Source organism: Falco naumanni, chromosome 1, assembly GCF_017639655.2.
Source record: "Falco naumanni isolate bFalNau1 chromosome 1, bFalNau1.pat, whole genome shotgun sequence".
NCBI lineage: Eukaryota > Metazoa > Chordata > Aves > Falconiformes > Falconidae > Falco > Falco naumanni.
The window spans coordinates 81470410-81483811 of record NC_054054.1 but is presented as its reverse complement, the minus strand read 5'-3'; the positions used below and the strand labels follow the sequence as shown (position 1 = coordinate 81483811).

The following is a 13402-nucleotide window of genomic DNA, read 5'->3' as shown; positions in this document are numbered from 1 at the left end:
ATCTGCTGAAGGCAGAAAATTAGGATACCTTTTTAATAAAGATTAAATAAGCCCTTTGAATTGTTGCTACCGCTAAACCAGCTGAAGTATGCTATTGCAAGTAATCCTTTTCCATAACCCCCCCTTCTGATACATATCATGAAGACAGTGACTTAAGACCTGACCTCTGCTATGAGGAAATCACGACAGATGGGCTATTCAGGGTTTTTCAGGGTAAACGGATTCCAGTTATTTAAGTTATAAATAATTACTGGCCTACTGGCCTAACCCTGCAGTTACTGGTAACAGCTTAAATAACTAGCCGCTTACATAAGTATATGTTAACCTAAAAGCTAATAATTATGTGAATAAACTTTTGAATAATATTACTCTGATAATTTTCAACTGCAGTTTCCAGAAAAAAATACAAAAGTAGGCCTTTGAAGCAAATGCGTAGGTACAATTGTATGACTAAAATAGCTGAAATAATACTTTATTTAAATGGGGTCTCATTAGACAGTAATAATTCCCGTGACATAATTATTGTAAGCAATTATTTTTGTCACTCGGGCTGCTGTCAAAAAGTAGATCAGGAAGTGCTTGGAGAGGTCAAGTAGGAAAAAAAGTTGAAGGGTTCTGTAGCTCTTCTAGTTTTTATGTTTGTAGTTAACTTAGTGAAATAAATTGAAATGTTTTACCAAATAGATATTAAATCTGGAGAGGTGCCAGAAGATTGGGTAAATATCAGTATGGCACTGAAATTAGCGGAATTCTTAAGAGTGTCTTCAAATAGACTCAAATTAAGCCTGAACCTAATTTACCGTAGGACTTCTGAAAAAAAATGAGGCAAAACATAAAAGCCTAAATAATACGAAAGAAATGTAATTTAAAGTGTTAAGCTACTACTCACCATTTGATGAGCATTTATTTAATGGTAATGCTTTTACACTCTGGTGGTTTGGGAAATAAAGCAGAGTGTCAAAATCAATAATGAAACAGACTTTTACATAAAACACTTGTTTAAGCAATGTGAATTTTTTAAAAAAAACAACAATAATATATAACTACACTCTCTCATCCTTAGAGTCAGCAGAGAATACATCCAGAAAATATGCTGTGTGTAATGGACTTTATTATTCTCAAGTTTTTTGTCTTCATATTTTACTTCAATAGCAAGCTCTGCCTAATTCAAAGCAGGTTTTATCTTACGCTATAAATATACCCTTCTTAAATAAATCACATAGGAGTGAGGGAAAGCTTGGCAAGGTAGGCTTTTCCTTTTACATATGCAGAACAAAGTTCGTTAATGACTGACTTCAGCTGCTTATGTGCTGTGTGTTGGGATAACTGCATGCATAACTTTGAGTTAGTTAATGCTTTACCTTCTTGTGGATTTTTTTATATGTTACATTTTCTGCTATTTCTATGGCTACCCTGAAGAATTGTCGTCTGCCAGGTGCTCAGTGTGATTTTAACACGTGCACTTACTGGTCATGGCTTTGTTGTTGATTGAAGCTTTGGTTTAAGCCATTTGGCAATCACGTATGGTTAAATATATGCAAACTCACAAAGCAAGAAAACCCATGTACGTTGTTCTTGTTTTCAAATCTGTTTGTTTCAAGGCCATTCTTTGCTTTACTTGGGAGTTTGGTACATCTACGTGGAGAGGTCCCGAGGGAAGAATGAGGCACGCTATTGCCACTCAACCTGTAGGCAGGAACATGCCAGGAGCACACACCATTGCATTACTGTTGAAAGCTCTGAGGACAATTCAATGGAAACAGCTAACATTGGATGAGCAAAGCGTTCCCAAGAAGAGTAGCTGTGATATTAAGAGTAAGAAACTTTCAGAAAACAAATTTGTATTTGATGATGGTATGGAAGTTACTTATTAATACAGTTTGAAAATAAAGCAGAATTGAGTTCTGCTTAGGCAAATACAGATTTGGCAGTATCTACCTGTTGAAAGATATTTTTTTTTTTAGAACTATTAAATCAGTAACCATAAATACAAGTTTCTCCTAATTTTTCAATACTTTCTTCTTGCAGAAGAAATGCAAAGAGGTAGAATTACAATGCTAAAAATTTACTGGGGGAAAAAAACCCATCTGTCACAGTTTCTCTAAAGAGCCTTGAGTGATTTAAAATCGCTTTCTGGTTTACACAAGAGATACTTTTCATGGTGAGAAAAAAAGTGTGACTATAAAGACAAAACAAACCCACACTTTTGATATTTCTAATAACCCAGAAGACTATTTTCTTTGAAAGCTTTGAAAACTTTCCTGTCACTCTTCAGGTGCTATAGCTATGGAGTGGTTAGACAAAGCGATGTTCGCTGCAAGTCATCTTAAATTGATTTATTTTCAATGATTAAACTGTTTTAAGTCATAAGTGAAATCTGGATCCTTAGTTACAATAAAAAGGAATCAAAATATTGAAGGGCTAAGGACATCTTAAAATGCATATTGGCAGTGTAACAGAAAAGAACAAAAGATAGATTGGCTTTAGTTGGAAATAATTATATGGTTAATTATGGTACAGTGGCATCAAAATAGCCGCCTTACAGTCTCTGAAAATTGATTGGATAGTATAGGTAGTCATTTAAGAAGGTGCTATAGTTGACACTTTGCAGGCTTAAATAAATAATTGAAGCAAGTTCTAGCAAACTTCGTTATAATATAGTTCTAATACAATACTCTAAAGCCGGGTGCTGTACTGTGATTATGTTTGTAAAGAGCTGCTGAAGTGACATCCTTGGTAATCATAATTGAGTTAAATGACATCTCTGATTTCTCTTTACAGCTAGGGGAATGCCTTTACATGTGCATAATTGGGTTTACTCTTCAACTAGTGCCCTAGAAGCACTTGTGAAATCAGTCATTAATGAATAGGAGAACATGTCTGCATTGGATGCTTACGTCCACTTAATGCAGCGGTGTTTGATTGTTTATGTCCAGTAGCTATACAAGAAAACTGGTATCATTAGAGTCTTGATTGGCACTGTCATTCTAGGTGTCAACTGAGTAATTTGTGGGCAGGGGTGCTTGTTTTCTCTTGGTCTCTGTGGGTTTTTAATGAGGCTAGCACAGTAGGTGTGTATTTTAGCTAATTGCTGCAAGTATTGGTCAGGAAGATAGCGTTTTACTGGCTTGGTGACTTATCAAGCTACTGACATTGTAAGTTATATTAAGTGCTGGACTCAAAAAATTATTCCTCGTTTGGAGGGGCAGATGGTACTCAGTACTTCTAATGGAAAAAAAGAAAAGATCGTTACCACATTTGTATGTGGAAACAGTATTTTTTTTTCTCCCTGACTTTAAAGAATCACCACCAAATCGTACTGCACTTCTGCACCTGTTGGCACAATAACATATATATATCCTAATATGACATTTTTTTAATATAGAGGTAATTCTCAAACTTGAGGTTGAGCTGCTTATTTGTAACATGCAGATTTAGAGTCATTATGCTGTTGTGCTATGGCTGCGCTGAACTGTCCTTGTGAAAATTAGCAGTCGTAGGACGCTGAGTAGCTGGGTGAGAAGAGCCTGTTGCTCAGTTGTGCCACAACAATAGCACAAGCTATCCGAGTTTTCTAGTGCGTCCAGCCCATGAATTTTATGTTTGTGTTCAAACTAGAATAATTGATTGGAACTCACAGCTTGATAAGACTCAGACAGGAGATACGCAAAGAACAACAGAGACTGCATTTCTCTTACCCGCGCTCAGCGTTGAAGGCTATTTGCATTTCAATATTCCTGCAGCTCTGCTCCTGGAATATTTTGATTATCTGCCAAGTCATGCAGTGTGTTTAGTTGCTAGACAAATACCATCACTTTGATTGCTGTTGGGAATCTTCAAACACAGAGAACAAAACTATTTAGCTTAGATAAAGAACAGTATGTTTTGTGTTCACTTTCCTGCTGGTCTATGGTAGCTGTTAGATCCTGGTAGGGACTGAAAAAGCAGAACCTTCTTATGCATTTCATCTTAATGCAGCCTTTCTTGAGGCCTTTGTTACCTGAATCTAATTATGTTCCTGAATTAAGCATACCGATCTTTTTCTCTTGCCAAATTAATGAGCTTTTTTTGGAGACATTATGCTTTTATTTTATATAACTGGCTAATTTTTAATACATCATCCTGAACTAAACCCCTATTTATTTAATATTAATATTGTGTGAGATGTACTTGAATCTATAATTCTGCATGTCTCTTTGCTTGCCTAAATTATAAGTAAAAATTCTCTCCCCTGAAAAGTATGAATAAAATTCTTTCCTTTTAAAACAAATTTATAAGGGATGAATGAAGATTTTTTTTTTTAAAGGCAATGTATTTGAAGTGGTGGTTCTTCAGTTGTATGAGGAAGTGCAAAGTTCTCCTTTCAGTTATGATCTGTAGAGTAGTAGTCAATATTTTGATTCCCTCGGGCAAAAAAGAAGAATGCAAATGTTCCAAAAGGTTCTGCACCCCAAGAAGAGCAGAACAGACTGTAGCTATAATCAGATGATTCCCTGTCTCCACAGGTACAGGCAGTATAGAAAGGGTTCATGGATCACGTACTTGAGGGGTGATGGTGGTGTCACTCTTGAAATGGTCTCCTTGCGGATCCTTGGAGGACTGTTCCCTCAGGTGGATGGCACGCACTGCTCTTGGGCATCCACTCTTCACTACACCTCTGGTTCAGGTAGACTCTGCAGAGCTCTAAACTAACATGTTTGTTTGTAGAAGGTTGTAAATCTTCAGATCCTAGATTTCTTGCCAGCTGACATAATAGAGGATCTGTTGCAAATTGTTAAAATGCTGTATACCTGACTCAACTGTGTAGAAACTCATAATGTAATGACTTCAAATAGTTACCTTTGTCATACCGAACTATAGCTGTTGCCTGGAGTTTATGGTTCTTTGTCAGTTCTAAGTACCAAGAGTATCCAGCTGTGCAGCAGCATTTTGTGGAAGATTCTGTAGCCTAAATCATTTTTTCACTTCATCTGTGATCAAACTCAGACTGCGTATAACATGCTTATATGTGATATGTAGAGTTCTGTTCTCAGGTTGAATTGGCTCATACCCACCCCAAGTGTGAGGAGTACACATCAGAGAGGGAGTTTGCATTACTTCTCTATGCTAAACAAATCTCTGGAGGAATTTGCTGTAGACTGAAGCATGCAGCAATTTAGGTTTGTTTCTGCTAAGTTAACTTGAAAATTTGGTAGACAATCAGAAACAAAGTAGCCTGACACATACAGCTATATTAAAATACAAGCCTAGAAGAATGATAGCAATTAATCAGAGGTAATAGAATATGGGAGTCTTCAGTGAAGACCTGAAGCTTCCCCTCTTAATAGGTGATCAAGAGTGAGTGTGGTTGTACCAAAAGAAGCTTTGGCTAACTACTCATTTGAGCAGCTGCTCATCAGTAGGTGTAGCAGACTTTTAATCTGACCTTAGAGCTCTAGGAACTTGGGAACTGTATTTTTTTATTCCTAGGGGTCATTTCAACTGCTTATCTTAAATACGTTCATTTTACTGCCTTTGCAAAAGGATGTTTGTGTGCATTTGGTCCAGAGAAGGAAGTGTAGGAGTGACCATGTAAAGATTGGGGTTTGGGGTTTTGGTTTTTTTTTTTTCCTCTTGTCCAGTCTTGGGACAATGGTCAGGAAGTTTTCCATCCAGTGTTGTGGAGGGAGAGAAATAATTTTTAAATAATGATTTAAATGTTCTTTTAAAATCACATTGAAGACTTTCTTAAAGGTTATATATTTGAGGGTTTTTTTCAGGTTCATATTCTTTCTTCAGGGAGGAACCAAAGCAGTAAAGTGCTCCCAAGCAGTGAGCTGCACCAGCTGAACATGTAGCCACCTGGTTCATGGTGTGCGTTCAGAGCTGCTTCACCTCAGTGAGGTCCAGGATCTTTTCAGACATAGCAAGCCAAACATTTATACAAACATTTCTGTGGGCTGTGATCTTTATATAATATTTTTCTGGGACTGACTTAAAAATATTACTTATATTCCAAATACGCATTTTGGTTTGTTTTTTTAATTATTTTTTAAGGATTTTTTTTTTCTCTCTAGCCAGCATTAATCTCTAGTTTCCAGACATTTGCACAAAAAATGCACAATAACTTACTGATCATGGGGAAAATGCAGTTTAGCAATTGTAGCAAATGGAATCTGCCCATAAGTCCTGTGTGTAGTAAAACGTTTTGCTAAAGAGTTACTTACTGAGTTTACTGACAGAGAGCCATTTCCCCAGAGCTGTTTACCTATCTGTGAAGGTTCAAGTGGCCTGAAAGATGGGCTCGATGTCTGTTTCTACAGACTTCACTTGTGAGGTGTAAAGCAAGTGGTACCTCTTTGCCCAGCCCCAAGCACAGTCCTACAGAGAGCAGCAGCATTCATCTGCTGGACTCGTCCCCTTTCACCTAGTTTAACAGAGCTGACCAGTGTCATCCCCGATGCAGCTCCCCTTTCTCTGCCTGTAAACTCCACTTACACAACAGTGAGGAACTGCTGTGATGGGTTCTGGAGCAGCAAAAAAATTGGCTTGTCTCACTTTGAAAAGTCTACACAATACTGACATACTTTCTGCTTGAAACTTTGAATGAAAACCAGGAAATTCCAGGGACAACGGAATAGTTTTTAAAAGACATTTTACTTTCTCAAAAGATTTTATGTGCTCATATTTAAAAAGCAAAGGGAATGGGATGGGGACTAGTTTAAATAGCAGGGAGACTCCACTGTTGTTTCAGTCCTGTTTAGTTGGTAAATAGTATTTCAGCATATGATGCAGAAATCACCTAGAATTTGCAGTAGAAGGTGACAAAACAAAAATTCTGATTGGTTGTCTCATACTAAATGCTTATCTTTCCAAATTGTGGAGGACGACTCATGCATATGCTTGTCCTTCTGATACTTTTTCTCATTCTCCAGTTTCATTTAAGGACTTCATGGCATGTTTGATATGCAATGGAGAGCATTTAAAACATGGATTCATTTTTTATGTCTGTGTACAGGTTGCTTAAATGCACAAACTGTTCACTGCTACTTCCTTTACTCTTAAAAACAACCAGTTTGGTATGTAAAGTTCTGCTAGTTGCATTCACAAAACTGAGGAAAATAAACAGTCTTGTAGGGCCTGTAAGACAGTGGATGCTCTGGTCCTCTGGAACTCTTAATGGCTGCTAAGTTTGTGACAGTGAGTTTAGTTGGTGCTTCAGCTGGATTTCTCATTGCGAAGCCTTTGCTGGGTTGTATTCATGCTACGGAGGACCAACTTCTTGTAAGTCTACAGTTGAAATTTTTTATAAAGGAAAAATGGGTTTGACTCTGCAGACAGGTGCAGTGGCAGCCTTCATGTTACTAACGCTTTACTGGCATGTATTTTTATCTCATGTTAAAATTTCAAGAGACTGAAAAATCAGTAAGAATCAACCCATAGACTCACTCATCTAATCGTCTCCAGTGCAATAAACCTAAGGCTGGCTTCCACTTATTCCTTACTATCAGTTCTGTGAGGGTCTGTGGAGAGTTACAGCTTTGTGCATTTCATACTTTGAGAATCATATATTAACAGTAAGTGCAGAAACGGTAGAACTGTACTTATTCAGGAAGGAACTGTAGTTAATCAGAACCCGGGAAGACAAAAGCCTGCTGTAAACGCAAGCATGTCTTGTGTACTGCAGGGAGATGTACTGCAGAAAAAATAAGCTTACTTTACAAGTACATAACGTTCGATGGCATTGAATAGGTGCTGCTTTATCGTGTAAGGCTTTCAGCATTAACTTCAGTACCGAGGCACCCATCCGCTGGCCTGGCAGGGGTTCGCGTGGGGTATGCTGCCTTCCGTGAGCTGAGGTCAGAGGTGTTGCTGACGGGCAGCCACAAATTTTTGTGAGCATGGACTGCTGTCCCTGCCACTCCTTTGTGGGCAGAAACGGCACTGCAAGCCAGAACCTGGGCAGAATCAAGGAAGACCATAAAGCCTTGGGGGCGCAAGTAGAAAATATTGGTGCCGGAGTTACCTCTTCTTCCATTTTACCAGTAAGGGGAAGGGGTGCAGCCAGAAATAGGACTATAATGCACATGAGCTTCTGGCTTTATGGCTGGTACCATCATGAGGGTTTTGGCCTCCATGACAACAGGACATTCTTTGCTGACTACAGCCTATTAGGGAGGGATGGGATCCACCTTTCTAGAAGTCAGGGGCATCTTTGGCAGCAGGCTGGCCAGCTCGGTGAGGTGGGCTTTGAACTGAAGGACTTGGGGAAGGGTCCAAAGCGGCAATGCTCACACCATCACATCTAGTGGGGGAACAAGCCAGGCCAACCAGAGCAGTGATAAATGTTCCTTAGCTGCCTTCCAAGATGAGAACCAGAAGGCCAAGAATGTCGAGGGTGGCCACGGCTGTGGTGGATCCACTTACCTCCCTCCTGGGAAACCTGTGTGCTCGGTTGCCTCTCTGAAACGCCTGTGCACCCAGGTACAGTGTGGGAACAGACGGGAAGAATCAGAGATCTGCGTGCGGTCACAGTTGCAGTAACAGAGACATGGTGGGACAGCTCACGTGACCGGAATGCTGTCCTGGATGGCCACGTACTTTTTAGTTAAGGCAGGCCAGCGAGGAGAGGTGCTGGAGCTGCTCTTTATGTGAGGGAGCAACTGGAACGTATCGAGCTCTGCCTGCGCATGGATGAAGAAAGAGTCAAGGGCTCACGGGTAATGACTAAGGGATGGGCCAACACGGGTGACACTCTTGTGTGTGTTTGCTCCAGGCCACCTGATCAGGAAGGGGAAGTCAATGAGGCTTTCTACAGAGCATTGGAAGCAGCCCCACGATCACAGGCCTTGGTTCTCATGCAGGACTTCAACCTCCCTGATATCTGCTGGAAAGAAAACACAGCTAGGCACACACAGTCCAGGAGGTTCCTGCAGGGCTCTGATGATAATAACATTTTGATGCAGGTGGTGGAGGAGCCAATGAGATGAGATGTGCTGCTGGACCCTGTGCTGACAAACAAAGAAGGGCTGGCTGGGGATGTGAAGGTTGGGGGCTGCAGTGACCATGAGATGGGTGGTGTTCAGGATCCTGTGTGGAGGAAGCAGGGCAACATGTAGCATTGCAGCCCTGGACTAGAGGAGAGCTGACTTCGGCCACTTCAAGGACCTACTTGGAGGAATCCCATGGGTTAGGGCTGCACGAGGTAGGGGGCTCCAAGAGAGCTGGTTAATACTCAAGTACCACTTCCTCCAAGCTCAAGACAGGTCCACCCCCACAAGTAGGAAATCAAGCAAAGGGGACAGGAGGCCTGCGTGGGTGAGCAAGGAGCTTCTAGCAAGCCTCAAACACAAAGAGGAAGTTTAAAGGATGTGGAAGAAGGGACAGGCCGCTTGGAAGAAATTTAAGGATGTTGTCAGAACATGCAGGGATGCAACAAAGAGGACTAAGGTGTGTTTGGAATTAAATTTGGTGAGGGAGGTCAAGGACAAGAAGAAGAGCTTCTTCAGGTGCATCAGCAGGAGAAGGAAGACCAGGGAAAATGTGGGCCGGCTGCTGAATGAGGTGGGTGCTCTGCTGACCAAAGGACATAGAGAAGACAGAATTACTGAATGCTGCCTTACCTTCAATCTTTTCTGCCCAGGCTGGCCCTAAGGAATCTCAGACCCTTGAGACAAGAGAGGAAGTCTGAGGAAGGAAGACTTTGCCTTGGTCAAACAGGATCACATTAGAGGTCATTTAGGCAAACTCAACACCACAAGTCCATGGGCCCCAATGGGATGCACTCCCAAGGGCTGAGGGAGCTGGCAGACGTTATTGCTAAGCCATTCTCTATCATCTTCAAAAGGTCATGGAGGACATGAGAGGTGCCTGAGGCTGGGATGAAAGCCAGTGGCACTCCAGTCTTTAAAAAGGGCAAAGAGGAGGACCAGGAAACTGCAGGCCAGTCAGCCTCATCTCCATTCCTGGAAAGGTGATGAAACATGGAGGTCATCTCGAAGCATGTGGAGGAAAAGGTCACCAGGAACAGTCAACATGGGTTCACCAAGGAGAAATCATGCCTGAACAACCTAATGACCTTCTGTGATGGAATGAGTGGCTGGGTAGACAAGGAGAAAGCAGTGGATGTTGTCTACCTTGAGCTCAGGAAGTGTGGGTCAGACGAGGGGACAGTGATGTGGATTGAGAACTGGCTGAGTGGCAGAGCTCAGAGGGTTGTGGTCAGCAGTGCAGTCTGGCTGGAGGCCTGTAGCTAGCTGTGTCCCCCAAGGGTCAGTACTGGGTCCAGTCTGGTTCAATATATTCATCAGTGACCTGGCTGAAGGGACTCTCAGCAAAGTTGCTGATGATACACAACTGGGAGGAGCGGCTGATACCCCTGCAGGCTGCGCTGCCACTCAGCGAGACCTGGACAGCCTGGAGAGCTGGGTGGAGAGGAACCTCATCAAGTTCAACAAAGGCCAGTGTAAGGCCCTGCACCTGGGGAGGAGCAACCCCACGCACCAGCACAGGCTGGGGCTGACCTGCTGGGGGGCAGCTCTGAGGGAGAGGACCTGGGAGATCTGGTGGGCAGCAAGTTGCCCATGAGCCAGCAGGGTGCCCTGGTGGCCAAGGGGACCCTGGGGTGCATTAGGAGGAGCGTGGCCAGCAGGTCGAGGGAGGTTGTCCTGCCCCTCTGCTCTGCCCTGGTGAGGCCACACCTGGAGTGCTGGGTCCAGTGCTGGGCTCCCCGATTCCAGAGGGACAGGGAACTACTGGAGAAAGCCCAGCAGAGAGCTGCGAAGACAGTGAAGGGACTGGAACATCCTTATGAGGAAAGGCTGAGAGAGCTGGGGCTGTGCAGCCCGGAGAAGACTGTGCATATAAATGCATTAAGGGTGAGTGTCAAGATGATGGGACCAGGCTCCTTTCAGTGGTGACCAGTGACAGGACAAGGGGCAACAGGTATGGGAAGTTCCACCTGAATGTGAGGAAGAACCTTTTTACCTTGAGGGTGACAGAGCACCGCGACAGGCTGCCCGGGGAGGCTGTGGAGTCTCCTCTGGAGATGTTCAAAGCCCACCTGGATGTGACTGTGCAACATGGTCTGGGTGACCCTGCTTTAGCAGGGCGTTGGACTAGATGGTCTCCAGAGGTACCTTCCAACCTCAACTGCTCTGTGATTGTATATATGTTCCAGATCTCTTTATTCTGGTGCTAACCTTGTTTGGAGTATTAGGTGCTCAATCTGGTAGGTTAATCTTTTTGTTTATTATGATTTATGATGATATAGAATAGCATGTTTTAAATTAAAGAATGTTATGAACATTTATAATCTGGTTTTCTTTATAAACAAGATTATAAATTGCTTCAGATGTTGTGGAGAAAATTGCTCAAAGATATTTTTGTAATTAATTAGCAAAGTTTTGCACTGAATACCTACATTACCCGTTTCAACTGGGGAAAATAGATTATGAAATTTTAAAAATACATACAAAGCTCTCTAGCATTTAAAAAAATCCATCTTACTATTGCTGTATTTCCAGAACGTATTAGTGTTACTGAAAAGGTATTTTGTTACTGTTATAAACTAAAAATAAGTTCGCATTCAATTTATAGTTGGCATGTAGCATTTATTGCTGGTGTGTATACATTACTGTTTGCTGTTTACAGTACATCCTAGTGTAACGCTTCAAGACAAGTCAGGTATTTTGGTGTGTGTGGGCATGAGTACATACATGTTTGTGTGTTTTCACGCTGTTGATTTGTATTTTATACCCACTACTGCTTTAGGGCTGTTTCCAGTTGCTTCAGGAAATACGGGGTATTGCATCCAAATGTTACATGGGTTTAGGAATGGTGCTAGTCTCATAGTTGTTTTGTTATAAAATTCCTTTAAAATAACACTTCTTAAAATTAAAGTGACATGTTGAGAAAAATTTAGCATGGAGAGAAGGCACTGAATTTGCTGATACTGAAATAGTATTAATGCACGTAAGGTGTGCTGAAAGTGCATAGTTCTTTTCTAACCTGCATGGCATAACCCTTTGGAGTCCTTGAAATAAACATGTTCTTCTACAAATATGTTTATTATCTTGTTTAGATATAATGTAAAGAGCTGTTTTTAGAGGTATGCATCCAGACACATGCACGCAATACATTCAAAGTGTCAATGTTTCAGGGAATCTAAATTATTTTCAGAATTTCAGAAATTGAAAAGGGATAAGTGGAAGGAGAAAATGTTGGGCTGGTGCCAAGCGATAGCTCGTAACCCTCACAGACTTCCAAACAGCACAAGAACACCCGAGGTCTCAGGTGATGCTTCACATAACTCTTCTTTGGTGAGTCAAAAGCTGCATTTCATGATGGTGGCATGCTCAGATGAACTTCAGAGGTGTTAAATATGTTTTTCAAAATGTAGTGTTTGCCATTGATTGCATTGCCTCAGTGTGTGAAGCCCTGTGACATTATAGCTATTTACACTTTCTATTTGCTATTTTTTTCATCTTTTATGTTATGCATGGTCCATTCTGACTTGCATGCTATGTCTGTAAATCAGTATTGATGTTTTGTGAATGGTAAAGTCTTTAAGCAGGAAATGTCCTAACCCGGATTACTTACATTCTTTATGATCTTAATCAATGCAATGGCATTCGGTCCCTGATGAGTACAGGTGGATGTTGTCTAAAGGTACCTTGTTTGCTCTTCGCTTCTCCCTGTAACGAGGATAAAGTATAGAATGTCCGCACTTGTGTTAGACAGCTGGATTTTAAAATGGTCTTCATATATTTAACAGGATGCTGCTAGAGACAGTTGAGTTTCTGCATGCAAAGCTGTTGATAGTAGATGTTCAGGCAATGTAAAGTTGACAGTTTACATAGCGGAGTTATCATGAATTGTATAAAGTTGAATAAAGTGATTCATTGACAAGAATTTTAATCCTGCAGTTTCTTGCTCTTTCAAATAAATCCATTAACATCAGTAGACCTCCCCAGGTGAGTAAGAACTGATACTTGAATGTAAAGACTTCAGACTGCCCCACATGTAAGAGCAAAAATTGTCTATGTACTTGTTTTTCTTCAACTGTATAGACATTTTCAGACTACAGGAAAACTGATTATTTAAAACGTATTCAGTTAAATATGCCTGGTCCAGTTATATCATTAAGTTTAAAATAGGCACATTTTCCTGTCCTAAGAAGCATGAGATAGGAGGAAGTACTGCCCTCCAGTTGCTGAAACATGGACATGATATCTAAGCAGAAAGGTGAATAATTGTTTATAACCACTGATGAAATGTGGTATTCCAAAATGTGTGAGGAGAGTTGTAAGTTGCAAGTGAAGAGGCAGTGGTCTCTTTGAAAGTTGAAGTTCTGGTGAAAAAAAAGTGCCCCTACTTAATGTGGTAAAATTTTCTTGTTCAATGGTAGATTATATAGAATACA

At 41.2% G+C, this 13402-nt stretch overlaps 1 protein-coding gene across 6 annotated transcripts in view; it reads left to right on the top strand.

Annotated features, from left to right (window-relative positions):
* Nucleotides 1–13402, top strand: part of MARCHF1 (membrane associated ring-CH-type finger 1) — a 253229-nt gene that overhangs the window by 140141 nt on the left and 99686 nt on the right. For 3 of the 6 annotated variants that reach the window (XM_040601479.1, XM_040601460.1, XM_040601445.1), the window contains exon 3: nt 12160–12299. The exons of the other annotated variants lie outside the window; for them this stretch is intronic. In XM_040601479.1, coding sequence (XP_040457413.1) covers nt 12198–12299 — 102 coding nt within the window. In that variant the 5' untranslated portion in view covers nt 12160–12197. The remainder of the gene's footprint in view (nt 1–12159; nt 12300–13402) is intronic. 6 annotated transcript variants of the gene reach the window in all.